The 22,500-nt window shown below is 41.2% G+C and overlaps 1 protein-coding gene across 1 annotated transcript in view; it reads right to left on the minus strand.

Annotated features, from left to right (window-relative positions):
- Positions 1–22,500, minus strand: part of ACOX1 (acyl-CoA oxidase 1) — an 88,794-nt gene that overhangs the window by 36,828 nt on the left and 29,466 nt on the right. The window contains exons 2-7 of the mRNA XM_068120814.2: positions 21,912–22,071; positions 19,812–19,972; positions 16,956–17,063; positions 15,522–15,641; positions 15,134–15,249; positions 14,658–14,827 (exon numbers count right to left, since the gene is read on the minus strand). Of these exons, the coding sequence (XP_067976915.1) occupies positions 14,658–14,827; positions 15,134–15,249; positions 15,522–15,641; positions 16,956–17,063; positions 19,812–19,972; positions 21,912–22,071 (835 nt within the window). The remainder of the gene's footprint in view (positions 1–14,657; positions 14,828–15,133; positions 15,250–15,521; positions 15,642–16,955; positions 17,064–19,811; positions 19,973–21,911; positions 22,072–22,500) is intronic.

The following is a 22,500-nucleotide window of genomic DNA, read 5'->3' on the forward strand; positions in this document are numbered from 1 at the left end:
TCGGAAGGATGACAGGCTGAGTCAACCCCCCTGGCGTTAATTCAGCGATCGACCGGGATTCAAACCCAGGATCCTGGGATCCCAAGCCGACACCCTAACCACTAAGCCAACACCAGGCTAATGCCAAAATTAAATATCCTGCCAAACTATTATGGCCCACTGCTATTACATCTCATAAACCTGTATCGTCCATGCACCCTATAATGTCACATACAATGCCATTATCTATAGCTTTATTGATTAATTATTAGGACCAGTACAGATACATTCAAAGTACACCGCCCCCATGCCAAATAATTAAATATCCGACAGAGCGGCATTGCCGGGGCGCCTCTGGCGCCCGGCAATACCGCAGTGCAGCTTAGAGATTGCATTGGGAGGGAGAGGTGTACAATAATTGATTGATTAATTGCATAATTAAAATCAATAAAAGATTATCACAAAATATTTTCTGAATCAATTGGCTAATAGCATAACTAAACCACTAGTGCTTCATCCGAAGATGTGACTTTTAGAAATTTAATGAAATAAGTCATTAATAAAAAATTTAATAATTAATTGATTAATCAATAAATAATTAATCGATTAAATAATTAATCAATAAATCAAAAATATCCTCTATAGCCACATCACTTGGTCACTGTCATGTCCAAATATTAGCTTCCTAGCTCAAAAGGTGCCTGAGATATTGGCCAAATGAGAAAGAAAATAAATAAATGATTAATAATGAAAATAAATAAATAATAATCATAAAAAAAATAAATTATTAATCAATTCGGTCATAGAACACATCAACCACCACCATTTCATCAGAATCTGTAACTTAAAAAAAAAAAAATTGTCATTAATCGGATAATTAAATAATTAATCGATTAATTGGTTTATTAAATAATCAATAAATCAAAAATAGCCTTCACAGCCAAATCACATAGTCAATGGCATGTCAAAATATCAGCTTCCTAACTCAAAAGGTGCCTGAGATAATGCCTAGAAGAGAAAGGGAATGTATAAGTTCTTAATTAATCGCTAATAATTAAATAACTCATCAATTAATTGATTAATCAAAAAACAAAAAATATCGTTTTTGACAAAGGACTTGCTCACTATTGTGCCGAAATTTCAGCTTCCGAGCTCTAAGGATGGCTGAGATATCGCCCGGAAAACCAATAAAACAAACAAGTACAGATACATTCAAAGTACACCGCCCCCATGCCAAATAATTAAATATCCTGCAGCGCGGCATTGCCGAGGCGCCTCAGGCGCCCGGCAATACCGCAGTGCAGCTCATATAGACTGCATTGGGAGGGAGAGGTGTACAATAATTGATTGATTAATTGTATAATTAAAATCAATAAAATATTATCACAAAATATTTTCTTAACCAATTGGCTAATAGCATAACTAAACCACTAGTGCTTCATCAGAAGATGTATCTTTTAGAAATTTAATTAAATAAGTCATTAATAAAAAATTAAATAATTAATTGATTAATCAATAAATAATTAATCGATTAAATGATTAATCAATAAATCAAAAATATCCTCTATAGCCACATCACTTGGTCACTGTCATGTCCAAATATTCGCTTCCTAGCTCAAAAGGTGCCTGAGATATTGGCCAAATGAGAAAGAAAATAAATAAATGATTAATAATGAAAATAAATAAATAATAATCATTAAAAAATTAAATTATGAATCAATTCGGTCAAAGAACACATCAACCACCCCCATTTCATCAGAATCTGTAACTTAAAAAAAAAAATTTTTTAGTCATTAATCAAATAATTAAATAATTAATCGATTAATTAATAAATCAAAAATGGCCTTTGCAGCCAAATCACATGGTCATTGGCATGTCCAAATATAAGCTTCCTAACTCAAAAGGTGCCTGAGTTAATGGTCAGAAGAGAAAGGAAATTTGATTAATTAAATAAGTATTTAATTAATCACTAATAATTAACTCCTCAATTAATAGATTAATCAAAAAACAAAAAATACCGTTTTTAAGAAAAGACTTGCTCACTATTGTGCCGAAATTTCAGCTTCCTAGCTCAAAGGATGGCTGAGATATCTCCCGGACAACCAAGAAAGAAAGAAAGAAAGAAAGAAAGAAAGGAAGCAAGAAAACAAACAACCAGAGTGAAAACTGAGTACTCCCATTCAGCGTGCGTCATTTCCGAGCCCCCTTCGGTGCCCGGCAATGACGTTATGCAGCACCTGGGGATGGCATGGGAAAGGTGCAGTGTGCAACAAGAAAACAAACAAGTACAGACAAGTACAGATACATTCAAAGTACACCGCCCCCATGCCAAATAATTAAATATCCTGCAGCGCGGCATTGCCGGAGCGTCTCCGGCGCCCGGCAATACTGCAGTGCAGCTCATTGAGGCTGCATTGGGAGGGAGAGGTGTACACTAATTGATTGATTAATTGTATAATTAAAATCAATAAAAGATTATCACAAAATATTTTCATAATCAATTGGCCAATCGCATAACTAAACCACTAGTGCTTCATCCGAAGATGTATCTTTTAGAAATTTAATTTAAAAAGTCATTTATAAAAAATTAAATAATTAATTGATTACTCAATAAATAATTAATCGATTAATCAATAAATAATTAATAGATGAAATGATTAATCAATAAATCAAAAATATCCTTGATAGCCACATCACTTGGTCACTCATGTCCAAATATTAGCTTCCCAGCTCAAAAGGTGCCTGAGTTAATGGTCAGAAGAGAAAGGAAATTTGATTAATTAAATAAGTACTTAATTAATCGCTAATAATTAAATAACTCCTCAATTTATTGATTAATCAAAAAAAAAAAATACCGTTTTTGACAAAGGACTTGCTCACTATTGTGCCACAATTTCAGCTTCCTAGCTCAAAGGATGGCTGAGATATCGCCCGGACAAACAAACAAGAAAGAAAACAAGTACACAGACATTCAAAGTACACCGCCCCATGCCAAATAATTAAATATGCTGCAGCGCGGCATTGCCGGGGCGCCTCCGGCGCCCGGCAATACTGCAGTGCAGCTCATTGAGGCTGCATTGGGAGGGAGAGGTGTACACTAATTGATTGATTAATTGTATAATTAAAATCAATAAAAGATTATCACAAAATATTTTCATAATCAATTGGCTAATCGCATAACTAAACCACTCGTGCTTCATCCGAAGATGTATCTTTTAGAAATTTAATTAAATAAGTAATTTATAAAAAATTAAATAATTAATTGATTACTCAATAAATAATTAATCGATTAATCAATAAATAATTAATAGATGAAATGATTAATCAATAAATCAAAAATATCCTTGATAGCCACATCACTTAGTCACTCATGTCCAAATATTAGCTTCCCAGCTCAAAAGGTGCCTGAGATATTGGCCAAATGAGAAAGAAAATAAATAAATGATTAATAATGAAAATAAATAAATAATAATCATAAAAAAATTAAATTATTAATCAATTTGGTCAGAGAACACATAAACTACCACTATTTCATCAGAATCTGTAACTTTAAAAAAAAAATTTTTTTTTGTCATTAATCGAATAATTAAATAATTAATCGATTAATTGATTAATTAATAAATCAAAAATATCCTTTGCAGCCAAATCACCTGGTCATTGGCATGCCCAAATATCAGCTTCCTAACTCAAAAGGTGCCTGAGTTAATGGTCAGAAGAGAAAGGAAATTTGATTAATTAAATAAGTACTTAATTAATCGCTAATAATTAAATAACTCCTCAATTTATTGATTAATCAAAAAACAAAAAATACAGTTTTTGACAAAGCACTTTCTCACTATTGTGCCGAAATTTCTGCTTCCTAGCTCAAAGGATGGCTGAGATATCGCCCAGACAACCAAACAAACAAGAAAGAAACCAGAGTGAAAACTGAGTACTCTCTTTCAGCGTGCGTCACTGCCGAGCCCCCTTTGGTGCCCGGCAATGACGATTTGCAATGCCTGGAGATGGCATAGGAAAGGAGCGGTGTACAACAAACAAACAAGAAAGAAACCAGAGTGAAAACTGAGTACTCTCTTTCAGCGTGCGTCACTGCCGAGCTCCCTTTGGTGCCCGGCAATGACGATTTGCAATGCCTGGAGATGGCATAGGAAAGGAGCGGTGTACAACAAGAAAGAAACCAGAGTGAAAACCGAGTACTCTCTTTCAGCGTGCGTCACTGCCGAGCCCCCTTTGGTGCCCGGCAATGACGATTTGCAATGCCTGGAGATGGCATAGGAAAGGAGCAGTGTACAACAACCAGAGTGAAAACTGAGTACTCTCTTTCAGCGTGCGTCACTGCCGAGCCCCCTTTGGTGCCCGGCAATGACGATTTGCAATGCCTGGAGATGGCATAGGAAAGGAGCGGTGTACAACAAGTACACATACATTCAAAGTACACCGCCCCATGCCAAATAATTAAATATGCTGCAGCGCGGCATTGCCGGGGCGCCTCAGGCGCCCGGCAATACCGCAGTGCAGCTCATTGAGGCTGCATTGGGAGGGAGAGGTGTACACTAATTGATTGATTAATTGTATAATTAAAATCAATAAAAGATTATCACAAAATATTTTCATAATCAATTGGCTAATCGCATAACTAAACCACTCGTGCTTCATCCGAAGATGTATCTTTTAGAAATTTAATTAAATAAGTAATTTATAAAAAATTAAATAATTAATTGATTACTCAATAAATAATTAATCGATTAATCAATAAATAATTAATAGATGAAATGATTAATCAATAAATCAAAAATAACCTTGATAGCCACATCACTTGGTCACTCATGTCCAAATATTAGCTTCCCAGCTCAAAAGGTGCCTGAGATATTGGCCAAATGAGAAAGAAAATAAATAAATGATTAATAATGAAAATAAATAAATAATGATCATAAAAAAATTAAATTATTAATCAATTTGGTCAGAGAACACATAAACTACCACTATTTCATCAGAATCTGTAACTTAAAAAAAAAAAAAATTTTTTGTCATTAATCGAATAATTAAATAATTAATCGATTAATTGATTAATTAATAAATCAAAAATATCCTTTGCAGCCAAATCACCTGGTCATTGGCATGTCCAAATATCAGCTTCCTAACTCAACAGGTGCCTGAGTTAATGGTCAGAAGAGAAAGGAAATTTGATTAATTAAATAAGTACTTAATTAATCGCTAATAATTAAATAACTCCTCAATTTATTGATTAATCAAAAAATAAAAATACCGTTTTTGACAAAGGACTTGCTCACTATTGTGCCGAAATTGCAGCTTCCTAGCTCAAAGGTGTGTACCCTGTGTACCGGTGTGTACCGGTGTGTACCCTGGATAAGAATAGGTACACCGTATCCCTGCGTGTCGTAAGAGACGACTAAGAGGGTTGGCGTCAGGAAGGGCATCCGGCCATAAAAACATTGCCTCAAAAAAAAAAAAAGGGAACCATGACAATTACAACTACATATGGGCAGGGTACAGCCCGAAGTGGAGATCGGTTTCTGAGGTTTGGGACATGGAATGTAGGGACAATGACAGGGAGATCAGGAGAAGTGGTGGAAGTATTGGTCAGAAGAAGAGTGGACATATGTTGTGTGCAAGAGACGAGATGGAAGGGAAGTGGTGTGAGAATGGTGAAGGGTAGGCAGGGACAGAAATACAAGTTTGTGTGGCAAGGCTGCCCGGAGGGCGTGAATGGTGTTGGTGTCCTGTTTTCTGAGGAGTTTGTAGACAGTGTGGTGAGTGTGACTAGAGTGAGTGATAGGTTGATGATGGTGAAAATGATGATTGGAAAGCTCTTGGTGAATGTCATCTCGGGATATGCTCCGCAGGTTGGTCGAAGCGATGAAGAAAAGGACACGTTCTGGTGTGCGATAGAGAAGCTGATGGAAAACGTGAAAGATGAGGAAGTTGTTGTGGTAGGAGGAGACCTAAATGGACATGTGGGAAGGAGTATGGATGGTTTTGACGGAGTTCATGGGGGTTACGGATATGGTGTGAGAAATGGAGAAGGTGAAAGGATTTTGGAGTTTGCTGATGGAGCTGATTTGTTGATTTGTAATACTCAGTTCCAGAAAGAGGATAATAAGCTTGTTACATACACGTCAGGTGGGTCGACGACAACCGTTGACTACCTGATGGTGCGTAGGCGAGATAGGGGGCACCTCCGGGACACAAAGGTGATCCCGGGGGAGGAGGCTGTTTCACAGCACCACTTGGTTGTCTGCGACGTAAGGGTGAAAGGTGCGAGGAGAGCTCGGCGGGTGAAGTACCAACCGAGAATGAAGGTGTGGAGGTTGAAAGAGGTGACAGTAAGGGAGGCATTAAAAGAGAGGCTGAGTAGGGTCGAGGATGATGTGGTTGAGCTTGAAAGTGGTTGGATGTCAATGAAAGCTCGTCTGTTGGGAGCCGTTGGTGAGGTATGTGGATGGACAAAAGGACCACCGAGGCACTCGGAAACATGGTGGTGGGATGATGAAGTTGGAAAGAGGATTGACGTGAAGAGGAAGAAGTTCAAGGAGTGGCAGAAGGCGAAGGGTACGGGAGCAGAAACAGCAGAGCATGAAAGTTATAAGGCAGCCAGGAAGGCTGCAAAGAAAGAGGTAGCAAAGGCGCAGGAGGCATGTAGGAAAATGTTCGGAGAACGCTTGGATTCGGAAGAGGGTCAGAAAGCAGTATTCAGGATTGCAAAGCAGATAGCGAAAGAGAGGTGTGATGTGATGGGGGTGAGTTGCTTGAAGGATGAAGTGGGACAAATCGTTGTCGACCCAGATGGAATTAAAGGAAGATGGAAAAGATATATGGAAATGCTGTTGAATACAGAGAATGAATGGGATGGCAACATAGAGAGTAACCCTGTTTTAGGACCGGCAGAGAAGATAACTGAGAAGGAAGTTGAGGAAGCGATAAAAGCAATGAAGGGTAGAAAAGCGGGAGGGCCGACGGGAGTTGTGGGAGATATGTTGAAGGCAGCAGGAAGTTGGGGTGTGAAGAGAATGACAGAGATCTGTAATCTGGTGGTGAAAGAAGGCCGCATTCCAGTGGATTGGGAACTGAGTACCCTCGTCCCTCTATACAAGGGGAAAGGTGACCCTCTGGAGTGTGGCTCGTACCGAGCGATAAAGTTATTGGAGCATGGAATGAAGGTATTGGAAAGGGTGTTGGAGAGGAGGATAAGGAAGAAAGTGAAGATCGACGAAATGCAGTTTGGATTCATGCCAGGAAGAGGAACGACAGACGCGCTTTTCATTGTGAGGCAGTTGCAGGAGAAGTACATGGAGAAGAGGAAGAAGTTGTTTCTTGGGTTTGTTGATCTGGAGAAAGCATTCGATAGGGTACCACGCAAAGTATTGACATGGGCATTGAGGAAGTTAGGAGTGGAGGAATGGTTGATCAGAGTAGTGATGGCAATGTACAAAAGAGCGCGCACAGCTGTAAGGACGAAGGACGGGAACAGTGGTGAGTTTGAGGTGAAGGTGGGAGTGCATCAGGGGTCGGTACTAAGTCCATTACTATTTGTAGCTGTGATGGAGGTGCTGGCTCAGAACGTAAAGGAGGGTTTACCGTGGGAGTTGTTGTATGCAGATGATCTGGTGTTGATTGTGGAAAGTATGGATGGACTGAAGGAAAAGATGACCACGTGGAAGGAATGTATGGAGACAAAAGGTCTGAAGGTGAATATCGGAAAGACGAAGGTGATGGCAAGTGGTAAAGCATGTGGTGAGGTGGAAAGAACTGGGAAGTGGCCCTGTGCTGTGTGTAGGAAGGGTGTCGGAGTGAACTCCATTCAATGTACAATGTGCGCTGAGTGGGTTCATCAAAAATGTAGTGGTCTGAGAGGGTCATTAACCAGTGTGGCAGCTACATTCAAATGTAAGGTGTGCACAGAGGGAGCTGCAGATGGAGGAAATGTTGAGTTGGATCTTGGAGATGGCGTGAAGCTGGAAGGTGTGAAAACATTTTGCTACCTCGGAGACATGCTGAATGGAGAAGGTGGATCAGACTCGGCAACGGTTGCTCGAGTGAGATGTGCATGGAAGAAGTTTCGGGAACTGGGTGGCGTGCTGATGATGAGGGGAGTGTCGTTGAAGCTGAAGGGAAAGGTGTATGCTGCATGTGTGAGAAGTGTTATGATTTATGGGAGCGAGACATGGGTAATAAACGTAGAGCAGCAACGAAGGTTGGAAAGGGTGGAAATGCGAATGGTTCGGTGGATGTGTGGAGTATCGTTGAGAGAGAGGAAGACAAATGATGAATTGCGAAAGATGATGGGAATAGAGCCTGTGATTGATGCTGTGAAGAGGAACAGGTTGAGATGGTTTGGTCATGTGTTGAGGAAGGATGAAAGTGACTGGTTGAGAAGAGTGATGGAAATGAATGTAGAAGGAAGCAGAGGACGGGGAAGACCGAAAAAGACTTGGCTAAAGATGGTGGAAGAAGAAATGCGGGCAAGGGGGTTAACAAGGAGAGATGCAGAAAATAGGGCAAAATGGAGAAGATTGTCATGGGGACCGCAAGGCTAACCCCCGCTCTAGCAGGGAAAATGGCCTTTAAAATGCATGTTGTTGTTGTTGTTGTTGTAGCTCAAAGGATGGCTGAGATATCGCCCGGACAACCAAACAAACAAGAAAGCAAGAAAACAAGAAACCAAGAAAACAAACAAACAACCAGAGTGAAAACTGAGTACTCTCTTTCAGCGTGCGTCACTGCCGAGCCCCCTTCGGTGCCCGGCAATGACGATTTGCAATGCCTGGAGATGGCATAGGAAAGGAGCGGTGTACAACAAACAAACAACCAGAGTGAAAACTGAGTACTCTCTTTCAGCGCGCGTCACTGCCGAGCCCCCTTCGGTGCCCAGCAATGACAATTTGCAATGCCTGGAGATGGCATAGGAAAGGAGCGGTGTACAACAAACAACGAGAGTGAAAACTGAGTACTCTCTTTCAGCGTGCGTCACTGCCGAGCCCCCTTCGGTGCCCGGCAATGACGATTTGCAATGCCTGGAGACCGCATAGGAAAGGTGCGGTGTACAACAACCAGAGTGAAAACTGAGTACTCCCTTTCAGCGTGCATCACTGACGAGCCCCCTTCGGTGCCCAGCAGTGACGATTTGCAATGCCTGGAGATGGCATAGGAAAGGAGCGGTGCACAACAAGAAAACAACCAGAGTGAAAACTGAGTACTCCCTTTCAGCGTGCGTCACTGCCGAGCCCCGTTCGGTGCCCGGCAACGACGTTATGCAGCGCCTTGAGATGGCATAGGAAAGGTGCGGTGTACAATAAATCAAAAATAGCCTTTGTAGCCAAATCACTTGGTCATTGGCATGTCCAAATATCAGCTTCCTAACTCAAAAGGTGCCTGAGATAATGGCCAGAAGAGAAAGGAAATGTATAAGTACTTCATTAATCGCTAATAATTAAATAACTCATCAATTAATTGATTAATCAAAAGACAAAAAATACAGTTTTTGACAAAGTACTTACTCACTGAATGAATATGAATGAATAAATGAATGATCGTTTTGAGGCCATTTTTCCCCGCTAGAGCAGGGGTTAGCCTTGCGGGCCCCATGACAATCATGGTTCCCTGTTTGAGGCAATGTTTTTATGGCCGGATGCCCTTCCTGACGCCAACCCTTGGTCGCCTCTTATGATGCGCAGGGATACGGTGTACCTATTCTAAACCGGGTAACACACCGGGACTTACTCACTATTGTGCCAACATTTCAGCTTCCTAGCTCAAAGGATAGCTGAGATATCGCCCAGACAAACAAGAAAGAAAGAAAGAAAGAAAGAAAGAAAGAAAGCAAGAAAACAAACAACCAGAGTGAAAACTGAGTACTCCCTTTCAGCGTGCGTCACTGCAGAGCCCCCTTCGGTGCCCGGCAATGACGTTATGCAGTGCCTGGAGATGGCATAGGAAAGAAGCGGTGTACAACAACCACAGTGAAAACTGAGTACTCCCTTTCAGCGTGCGCCACTGCCGAGCCCCCCTTCGGTGCCCGGCAATGACGTTTTGCAGTGCCTGGAGATGGCATAGGAAAGGAGCGGTGTACAACAACCAGAGTGAAAACTGAGTACTCCCTTTCAGCGTGCGCCACTGCCGAGCCCCCCTTCGGTGCCCGGCAATGACGTTTTGCAGTGCCTGGAGATGGCATAGGAAAGGAGCGGTGTTCAATATTTGACAACTTTTGTGCACATGAAGGCTAAATTGCATCAATGAAGGTGAATATGAAAATCTTTTCAAGCTATGTTCCCCATTGCTAGTCAATCATATGTATGAAGTTTCACATCGATCTGTTAAGCGGTTCTGGGGAAGATTATTTTTACATATTTATTTTTAATCCAATATGGCCACCATACCACGTGACCGATGAGGTCACAAATTTAATTTTCCATGCATCATATGATATATGAAGTTTGATTTTTTGGATAAGGCTTTTGATTCAAGCAATTATGGCTGGAATACCACTTCATGGATGATGTCATCGTTATCAGCCCATATACCCCATGGGGAATTTATGATGTATGTGAAGTTTCAATTTTTTTTCATTGACCAGTTTGGGAGAACAATATGTTCAATTTTTTGTCCTTTAATCCAATATGTCTGCCATATCATGTGACCTGGGACGTCAGAGTGATCACATAAAATATTCTCCATGGAGAATCCCTCCTATGTTTAAAGTTTTGCATCGATCGGTCAAGCGGTTGCAGAGAAAACAAGAAAGAGCAATCAGAGATTATAAACCCTTGCCAAGGCATGTTTATATGGTGTATTTTGTGGTGTTTACTAGCTGCTGTGTTTGTGGGGTTTATTGAAGACGTAGATTTATGTTCAATCCGATATGGCGATCGAACCACGTGACTGATGTCATCAATTCAATTCTCCCATACAATTTTTGTGTCGATCACACTCAAGCAATTTCAAAATCAGATCAAGCATTCTACTTGTCTAATTATGACATCATAATGAAGGCGCTGGTGTTGTTCCCTATGGGGAGTACTTGACAATGAGCCATGTAAAAAAAAAAAAAAAAAAATTCCATGGAGTCGTTTTGGAGATATAGAGGCGCAAAGTTTTTCGTTGTTTTCCAAGATGGCACTTGTACCACGTGACCTATGATGTCATAATTATCAATAAAAATTATACAGGAGGAGGCGCTCCTATGGTGAACATTCAGGTCAATAGGACCAACGGTTGCAGAGAAAAGTATACTGACGTTCTGTGCGGACAAACAAACAGACAGATATAGAGACAAACAAACAGACACAAATGCAATTCCCTCTCCTCTGGCGAGGGTAAAATTTAAGGCGAAAATACATGGTTGTGGGTCGACAGACAGACAGACAGACGCGTTGCAATAATCTTGTAACACTTTTGGGGCAAGACAAGCTCAAACTTTGCGCGTTAATCATCCGTTTTCACCCTTCAGCCCAAATTGGGCTAAAGGGTATTGTCACGGGCGTCGTCCAGGCAGGCGTCCGGGTGTCCGTCAACTTTTGGTTTCCGTCAATTTCGAGCAGAACGGCTTGTCCGATTAAATTCATTTTTGCAGTGTGTTGGGGTTGAGTAGAGGAAGGTTCCCTTCGAAAATGGGCGCGCTGTGGTTTTCAATATGGCCGCCACGGTAGCCATCTTGAAATTGGTTTCTGTCAATTTCGAGCAGAACGGCTTGTCCAATTAAATCCATGTTTGCAGTGTGTGTTGGGGTTGAGTAGAGGAAGGTGCCTTTCGAAAATGGGCGTGCTGCGATTTTCAATATGGCCGCCACGGCAGCCATCTTGAAATTGGTTTCCGTCAATTTTGAGCAGAACGGCTTGTCGGATTAAATCCATTTTTGCAGTGTGTGTTGGGGTTGAGTCGAGGAAGGTGCATGAGTGCGCTGCGATTTTAAATATGGCCGCCACGGCAGCCATCTTGAAATTGGTTTCCGTCAATTTCGAGCAGAACGGCTAGTCCGATTAAATCCATTTTTGCAGTGTGTGTTGGGGTTGAGTCGAGGAAGGTGCCTTTCAAAAATGGGCGCGCTGCGATTTTCAATATGGCCGCCACGGAAGCCATCTTGAAATTGGTTTCCACCATGCATGGGCTGAGGTAGAGTCCCTGTATAGAGAGAGTTGCAACATGAAGAGTCCGGAAAAAATTGGTCACGTGGTCTGTGGACGCCATGTTGTTTCCTGTCCGATCTTCGCGTGTTTCTGGCCTTGCATTGAATACATACGAGGAACGCTCTATTTTATTGTCTGGCTTTGTTTGTTGTCTTTAATAATACTTAATAATGTGAGTATTGTCTTTAATACTCACACTCATTCTAATGACGCCAAATACTTAAGATCACACGCTGATGAGACTCTCCTTGTCTGGAAGGTGCCTTTCCTTGTCTGGAACTGTAATAGAACTCATATGCCATACGGGGACAAAGCCTTTTGCAACTCAGTACCTGCCCTCTGGAACAAACTACCTATAACTATTCGGACCTCACACAACATAAAAACTTTCAAATCAAAACTCAAAACACATTTATTTCCAAAGTAACTTAATTGCATTTTTTGAAAAGTAGCTTTAAGTCGTATTCTTCTAAGATTGTGTAATGTAAATTGTAGTCTTCAAGATATGTTGTGAAGCGGTTTGTTCATTTCATGCTAAAGCGCTATATAAATACTGTTATTATTGTTATTATTATTATGCACATGTATGTAATTTGGAATAGTTTAGATGTACACCATACAACTAATTATACATTGCTGTGAAAAATGGGTATGTTTTACATGCATACTCTTCCATTGCAAGTCTGGATTACAATTTCTGGGTCTTTTATATAATTACAATTTACTTGTGCATATGTATTTCTCCCGGTGCGCCTACGTGAAAAGTTAAATTACTTTTTAATTTTCATATTTAAAATCAACATTTCTGTCATTTGTCAAGATGGTTTTAAGGCAATCTTGTTATAATAATAGGAATTTATATCGCGTAAATTGCAGGAGCCTCTAAGCGCTTAGAAAAGAGAAGAAAGCCAACGAGATGAATATACAAATACAAATTATACAAGAAGAAAACCTAAGATATAATCAGATGTAGGCATTTTCAAATAAATGAGTCTTTAACAGAGATTTGAAAATGTTCATTGTCGCTTTGTGTGCATGCATGCTAGTCAAGAAAGTAAGACGCAAGAGAGCAAGGTAGTCCAGAAATTGATAGGCACTTCCTGTCCCCTCTTTCCCTTTTATTCCTTTTCCCCCTCTCCTCCCTCTCCTCCCCACATAAAACTACATTTCTGAACAAAGATTATTGCAATAAACAAAATCCTATTCTTATCTTGGACTAAGAGAAAATCATATCAAAAGCGAGGGGCACGGTGCAAATCACAAATTACACAATGTAGGCACTCAAATTTTGTACTAGGTTACACACAATGTATACACACTAGCGGGCAGTGCACTAGTGCGTGGCGCAAACAATGGAAACAAAATGGCTTCTAATTCCGGGTTGTCGTAACTCTCTCTATACAGGGACTCTAGGCTGAGGGGTTACGCCCGCTTTGCGGTGCTATTTATTTATTATTAGAAAGAGCCCATTCTTATGGGTGGGCAGAAGAGGAACCAGGACTTAGAGCGCTGCTGTAAAACTCAGACACATGGACACTTTGTGACTTGTATATAGAATGATAAATGAACAAATATATATAAAAGCATATGGAAGGAGTGCACAAACAACAACAGCGATGACAACAACAAAGTGTTATCAAAGATCCTTCGTTTTCCAACAGATTAACTTCATTGTGGAATCTCAATCATCAGAACAGTCACTGCAACGGCATGTGGGATCATGTGGGATCTATCCTTCTAATTCCTAGAAAACATATTTCTCCCTCAAATACTGATCTCCCATTCCAACTTCGCCGATGTGTTTCTGATCAGGCCTGGCTTTGCTACGACGATGACGATCAGCAAACGCCAATATCAGAGCCTGCAATGGTGCAAGTCCAGTGTCTTTATACACGGTTAACTGTACGTTGCAGCAAGCCGGGTTAGAGATCCACAACATATTGGTATCCTTACAGAACAGTCAGAATTTCACAGGAGGATCCGACATGGCACTTGGAGATATGTTTAACATGTAACGTTGCTCATCACAAGATCGTAAACTAACTGTTGCAATCATCCTCAGGGTTTTATAATCAATCTGTTTCTTTTACCTATCATTAAATCCTATCTATCCCCAATGACATGAATCCTATCTATCCATTACCTTACCTTGTCTTTTACCTGCCCCCCCCCCCCCCTTAACTACTAAACAATTTCCCCACATTATACCTGAGAGGGAAGAAGCTTATTCTCTGTGTGTTACAGCAGCACTCCAGTAAACACAAACTCCAAGTCCTGATTCCTCTTCCTCCCTTCCACATGAAGAGGCTCTTTACTAGCAAAAACTGAAGAAACTCCACACCAGTCACACATTTTTCCCCCAAGCAACACCTTTTTGTAAACCTCAGTTCCCATATTAATTGTCCTTGCCTCTTATGTCGGGACAGATGGGTTTTTGCATTCGAGAAAAGCCGACTTGACTAGGTCGGCAAAAATGCCACAACGTTAGTTCTATGTATAGATCTGTGGAGTAACAAGCATCAAGATAAAGTTAGGTACCCAGGAGTTTGCTGAGACTGCCTGCGCACAACACTGTAGCGGATGGCGATGGTGCAGGCTTTAGCAAGGACATAAGATGACTCTGACACAATAAGTGCACGGATGAACACCATTGTTCCATACGCAAGTTTGTCACTGGGTGGTCGAACGTATGTCCCATCCTCTTCCACCTGCAGCCCGAGGCAATGCAACAATGAAACAATTTTACAAAACCAAATATATTCTTTAAAATCTCAACCGGGATAAATTACATGTGAACATATTAAAGCTCTTGAGAAAAAAGACGCATTTGTCTTCTAGGACAATTCACTCTCAATTCAGTTGCTCACATTAACATAAGTCCAGAAAACACGCACACGCACAATCACAATCGTTATACTTTTCCCAGACACAACTTGGACTATTGTGAGTATCTCACTTGTAGAACATGCTTCAATGCCCCCCTTAAGCCAATGAGGAGCAACAATAGAGCATACCTTGGCAAATTTCATCAGCATGTTAGTGCGAGGTATGCGCACATTCTCCAGCTTCAGGAATCCATTGTCAACATCGTTGAAGCCGAATTTTGGTCCAATATCACCAACAATTATTCCTCAAACACAAAGGGGAGAAACCACAGTAAAATGCCACATTACAATTACTCCCCACGTCAGCCATTCAAGACGTTTAAATTAAATCTCATAAAGACGTAAAGTGGATGTAAAACAACCATATGGTGCGTGTCATCGACTTGATCATGAAATGACCAAAGGAAATAAGGTTTAGGCCTATTTAAATTGGGGGTATACAAAAGTCACAAGGGGCCATCAACAATATTTTATGATACGCTGGCACACGATAGTGGAAATTTTTGTAAATCCTTACCGGGCAGTGGCTCATGAGTTTCCAAGTCCCGGAGCTGAACAATGAATGCGTTTAGTCCCTGACAGGTTCCCTTTGTGTGCAGCTGTGCCAGGACCACTGCATAGTTTGCCGTCTTGCCCACTATAATTCCATGGACACAAGTGAGCCAAGGGACAGGGGCAGGGATGATGGATGGAAATAAGGGGTCTATTTAACTCAAGTTCATAATTGAAAGGCAGTGAGTGATGAAAATGATTAAGCTTAACTTTCTTGTTTCCAAGCCTTGCGAATAGATTACATTATGGACAAAAACAAGACAAACTTACTCGGTACATTAAATCTCAGGTCACCGCATCATTAATAGATGCTAAACAGCATCACCAACCAGGCAACTAAACTGTTCCACGACACTGTGTACTCTCACCTCGGCTATTTCTGACATTAAAAACTTTTTCCTCAATTGGAATAAAACTAGACTTCTCAATTACACGTTTCCTCTTGGGAGGGTACATTTGGGTGGGCTTGAGATAACTAAGCGATAACTCTCGTTTCAAGTAGGCATGAGTTTCTTTTAAGCTGAAAAGTAGTTCACTCATCTTCTTCTCCTTCTCTTCCCTTTATAAGGGGTGTGGTCCAATGGTACCAATCTTCTGCCCTTCCTTGACTATGATACTCCTCCACTTTCCTCTGTCCTCAGCCAACTCTCTCCACTCTCCAACCACTGCACAATATCAATGTCCCTCCTCACAATCTTCTCATCTCGATGACGGTCTACCTCTTCTTCCTCCTACCTCTGCCCCCTCAACCTATTCGCTCTCTTTGCCATCCTCCTCTAAACCTCTGCCCCCGACCTACCATTCCCAGTCACTGTTCCCCACAAATACTCAAACCTTATTTCCCTGTTTGCTCTGCTTCCCTTCTAACCTGATATCCACTAAATTTCGTCCGAATCTGTCCACAACTTTTTGAGATATCGTGCTATATTTCGTTTTTGGCCCTATCTCTCAATGGTAAAGAATCACTTTTAAAACTTCGAGTATCCGGATGCAGATCTTCACCAAAATATAATCAATTCGTCCTCGATACACCCAACCTGTCCACCAGATTTTGTCTGAATCTGTCCATATCCTTTTGAGATATCCTGCTCACAGACAGATACAGACAAACAGACAGGGGAGAAAACATTACCTCTGTCTACTTTCAGTGGCAGAGGTAAAAAACACATTTTCAATATAAGAAACGTCTTGCCCCCTTCTGCCTTCATGCGTGCGAACAACCGCCTGATTGGGCTTTCATTTTAAGAATCCTTGGGAAATTGTAACTTTAAAATCTTAACGCAGTAAATTCTAACATAGTATCGGCTGTTCGTAGAGGTCTTAGACTTCCGGCTCGAATGGACTGCGTTAACGGACCCATCTGACGTGACAATACATTGTATGACAGAAATCAGCTCACTTCCTCCTGGCCACCACTTGATGGCAGTCACTGTTGGAGTATTCAGCACAAACTCCTGCGTCCTCGCGTCGTACAATGCAGTAGTCTCCAAACCACGCAGGAACGTTCCTGTGAGGACAAGGATGAGAAAGCAAAATATAATGAACAACGAAAGTTCTGCTCATCAAAGTTGAATCCTTAACCTTGCTCTTCCCTGAGCCTCGTTCTTGTATATAAAACCAAACAGTGGAACCTCTTATCCAGGAAAACCAAATAAGGGAAACACCCATTATCCAGAAAAAAGATCATGGCTTCTCACCAGTGATCAATTATCCAGAAAATTATCCATCATTCGGAATCGCCACCATCATTACGGTAGCTGCATGGTCGGCCATGCAACGCTACAGTTTATAGTAGAATTAGTGTTGCAAACAAACCTAGTTTCTGAACTGCAACTCATCCCGTTTCACACTTGTGAACTGAGCCAGGCTGGGCCGGGTTTTGTTGCCAACCTATGGTTTACTCTGAAAATCACCGAGTTGAATTTCTCTCCGGACAGATAGACAGACAGACAGGGGTGGATTGTTTCCCGTGAAGTCACTCAAGTCGTACACAGCAGCTTTGAAGTTGGAAATTAATTTCACTGAGGAAAACAGCAGGAATATGGCTGCACACAGGATATACGGTGTCAGTGGGAAATGCGTTTGGGACTGGCATAAAGCGAAGGAATCGTTGCGGACTACCAAAAAAAACCAAGAAGGCTAATCATGGCTGCAAAGCTAGACGGACAAACATTGAGTGTTTGTACTACAATGTGAGTTGCTCTCCAAAACGCCAAACATATTTGCCAAATACTGTATTTCTTTCAATAAACGCACACGCCTCCTCTAATAAGCACCCACTCCCCCATCCAGAGTTGGGGTTGAAAAAATGAACACCCCAATAAACACCTTGTGGCAATTATTGGGGTCAAGCAAAAAATAAACAATGCATACCTTAGTAATACTTATATCTATTACTAAAAGGAGCGGCATCTCTGTCTATTAAGCTTTATTCTAAAGGGTTCCTGCTGTCGTAGAATATTCAAAATGGCACTGCTGGAAAGCTAATAATCGGTTTACTTAGAACAAAAATTTGTCCATTTAATCATTAAAGTGCCTGTTTTAAAAGCACATCTTTCTGGGACGCAAGAGAAAATTGGGATTTGGAGCTTAATGTAGCAGGTTCCAACGGTACCGTTTTATTATCTATATAATAATAGCGTAAGGACTCGACTTTGTTATCCCTTTTACGCCGCACCCAGTGACCCGATGCCCACGGCACTAATGGATTTACGATCTACGAACCGCGCTCTTTGTTTATCACGTACAGCCATACTTGAAAAATCTGAATTAGCCGACGTTGGGGCCCAAAAGCATCCGATTAACTGCCGATACGACGCCATCTTACGACGCCATCGTATTGGCGTCTGCTGGGCGAAGGCAAAGCAAGCCGTCCGCTGATTGGACAGGCGAAGGCGAAAGCAAGCCGTCCACTGAGTGGACAATCCAGAGCATGCATTTGTGCCGGTGTCGGCGATCGTTGTTCATATACGCACTCTTCATTCTCATCTTTCTTCCTAACTCTTACTTGGACAAGCAAATCCCCTATGCCATCCATAATGGTACACTCTATCCATACACCACATCCTCCCTTCCGTGGATGTTCCACGGGTTTCGGCTAGTTATTATTATTCCATAACAGCAGGAACCCTTTAATAAATAGATAGATGGAATAAAGCGTGACTGACATGAAAGGAGCATACAAAAATATATATTGTAATACTTCTTGAAGCAATATAAAAATATATCAAGTAATAGTACACGAAAGGAGCACACAAACAACCAGTCGCAACAATAGCAACAACCACAGTCATAACAATAGCAACAATCACAGTCACAACAACAACAACATGTTATAAAAGATCCTTTTTTGTGTGCTTTACTTCATTTCACATCCTCATTGAGCCCCACAGATAAATGTGCAACATGCTGTCTTTTGATTAAACCTTTCAACTAAGCAACGGGTAGTCCATATAATTTGGCATGCATAAGTACCATATTTTTGGGTGTGCAAGTCGATGCTTTTTTTTTCTCCTGGAAATCTGGGCCTCAACTTGTACTCAGAATCAACTTACCTATCTATGGTTTATGACATTCAAATGCATAAATGAAAAAAAATTCCAAAGCGATATTTAAAAAAAAATAGAATAATCGTTAATTTCAAACACACAACAGAAATCATTTACAAGAACATTTACTGATTGGGTGAGCAATTAATCGTTCACAAAGTGGAGTTGAGGAAAGTGACATCTTTGACACAAAGAGGAGGTTTTGGAGAGGCTTGGTGAAGCAGCGTCACTGGGCAGATATTATGGTGTTAACGGGTCCAGTATCCACCAAATACACAAATACACAAAAAACAGAAGGTAGTGATTGTTCTGGTTCTATGCCGCACGCGAGGGTGACTCCCGGAACCCTACTCCCTTTTTCCCCATAGGCCCTCGGTAGGGGTTTCCACGAATATAACCCCCACGTAAAACAAGAGTTTACTCTACTTTAATCAAGGCCTGCAAAAAAAGCTAATGGACTATTTGATGCAAGAAAAACCATAGAGGGATGGGGAAATCAAATCAGAATGAAGACATTTTGAAAATGTAACAAAAAGAAAGGTTTAATGGGGAAGTTGGATACCGAATCAAACCAAAGACGATGAGGGTATTGTCGGAGTGGAACGGAAGCAAAAACATATTGTGGGTGTGAGCAAACTGAAGAAGCAGAGTACAAAGATGGGCTCTACTGTTAATAGTTCATCAAGTCCGTGCAGCAAAGTGCTCACCATGACCCATCTCAGTCTGGGCGTATGTTCCGATTATCTTGCATTGCCAGGCAGGTAGGAAAAAGTGCTGCAGCTGATCTTCCGTCGCCTGGCTGAGTAGCATAGGAAGAAACATGCCCAAATGCAAATCCACAGGGCACGGACGGCCGCAGAATACAGCCCTGGTCCACGCAAAAAGGCACACGGTAGCATCACACTGGGATGTTTTCATTGAACTAAAACGTCATGGCTTAAATGAGGTAAACTGTTTTAATGCACCATTATATTTACATTTTCGAAATAAAGAAGTTAAAGACTTGCCTTGTCTATATAATTGCAGTCATCTAAAATAAAGAAGAGTGTTGCTATTCTCACTTTGGTTCAACCAAAACCAAGTAACAATTCAAGTGTTACTTAAATCAATCAGGAACCAACAAATAATCTTCCATTTCCACTGTGCTGTCTGATTTTGAAAGTGAAAATGCTAAAATGCAATTGAAAATAATAAAGTAAAGTAAAAGTTAACTTGCAGTGGACACCTTTGCTTCAGCAAGATGCATTCGGAGCTTGGTCAGCCGAATGCAAACCACAACAACAACAACAAAAAGGCAACCTGGCCTATGAAAGATTGAAGCCTCATTTAAGATGGAAAAGCATGAAGAGGTGAACAAACCAAGGAGAAAGGGTAATGTGAAAGATGTGCAATAATTAAATGATAACCCATTGATGAATCTTTCAGCTGATCAGGACTTTGTGTTGTTGCACATGTGAAAAGATTTCAATGCTGAAGTTTATTGCAATGATATTATTTACCCTAAGAAAGTTTTACAAAAATGATAATATTTGAGGCTGGTATGTCCCAAAGCAGTGTTTTGGACCCAGTCTTGTTCCTCCTCTAAAACCCTGATCTTTTTACCACCAACTTAACGTCTGCTTCAACATCCCTCATCCTTCAGCGAGGCAAGAAGCAGGGGCCTCTTCCCTCTCTACAGTGCTTATAGTATAATCACAAGATGGTCAGACTAATGGAATATGTCTTTCAACCTTTAAACCTTGGCAGAGTCCACACTATGCCTCTGCTGGATCCCCGCCCCCCCTCCCCCCTCTCCCCATCTACTTCCATGACAATCCTCTCAAATAAGCTCAGGTTCTCAAACTTTTGTGCCTTACCATTAGACACAATATTTCGAGTAAACCGCATGTCCAAGCTGGCCTCCAAAGCTGGCTGCTACTAGGATCCTAGGTCATGCGGTCTTTTCTTCTTCATTCTAGTTGGAACCCCAGTTCCTCCTCCTTGCTGTTGATAGCGTTTGAGTGTGTAATCAAGCTCAATGACAAGCAGGCAAGGGGAAACGGTGTTTTTCCTGTAGTACTCCAGCTAGAATTTTGAAAAACTGCTTCTCCATTAGGTGAGAGTATCATGGAATGCGTATCCCTATACATATTCAAAATCACCTTCAAAAGTGGATCAAGGATTCCATATGAACCACCTTTGGAGGCCATTTTTCCCCGCAGAGCATGGGTTGGCCTTTTCGGGCACCATGGTCCCTTTTTTGAAGCAATGATTTACAGCCGGATGCCCTTCCTGCCGCCAACCCTGTTAGTCGCCTCTTGCGACGTACAGGGAATTACCAGTGTACTGGTACTCAATTTGCCGACCTCGGAAGGAGGACAAGCTGAGTCAACCCCCCTGGCATTAATTCAGCGATCGACCGGGATTCGAACCCAGGATCCTAGGACAAGGATTCCATATGTTGACAGGATATTCATCCTCTTGCCACAATGGAGTCACAGGAATTTCAAAAGTCAATGAATGCCATTATTGCAGGAAGGTTGTGGGAACAAATTCCTTTTATTTGTCTTCGCAGGACAATAATGTGTTTAACTCTTGTCCTTTCGACCAAAATCCATTTTGGTTTGGTCTCAGGTGTTGATCAAGAGTATCTTGTATGCACAGTAGGACTGATTCGGTTCAAAATCATTTAATTGTATATCTTGGCAATTATTGAGATTAGGCTGATACCACAATAGTTGCTGTCAAGACAGACTCCTGATTTTGGAATGGGAACCATTTTAAGATCGACCATTTATTTATTTAAGTATATGAATTTATTTATTTACCTTTTATACAACCTTATGTCTTTTGGATCGGTGAGGCCCAGCTTCTCTATCTGCTGGATCATCCGAGCACAGCGCTTGATTGCGTTGTCATAGCACCCACTTTGGGATAGGAAGCTCAAGGGCTGGGAAAGTAACTCCGGGTCATTCTCAGCCAAGGCCTCTGTAAAAAAGGTCATTGTGAACGATAAACAATTAAATGTGCTTCACCATCAAAATTGTAGATACTTTTGTAGATCCAACAAACACAACATGCATTTTAAGGCCATTTTCCCTGCTAGAGCGGGGGTTAGCCTTGCGGTCCCCATGACAATCTTCTCCATTTTGCCCTATTTTCTGCATCTCTCCTTGTTAACCCCCTTGCCCGCATTTCTTCTTCCACCATCTTTAGCCAAGTCTTTCTAGGTCTTCCCCATCCTCTATTTCCTTCTACATTCATTTCCATCACTCTTCTCAACCAGTCACTTTCATCCTTCCTCAACACATGACCAAACCATCTCAAACTGTTTCTCTTGACAGCATCAATCACATTTGTAGATAATTTTGTAGATATTGTAGATAATTTCATGGTCTATTTCCTGAGATTCGATTT

This window comes from Myxine glutinosa, chromosome 1 (genome assembly GCF_964187855.1).
Source record: "Myxine glutinosa chromosome 1, kmMyxGlut1.1, whole genome shotgun sequence".
Lineage (NCBI taxonomy): Eukaryota > Metazoa > Chordata > Myxini > Myxiniformes > Myxinidae > Myxine > Myxine glutinosa.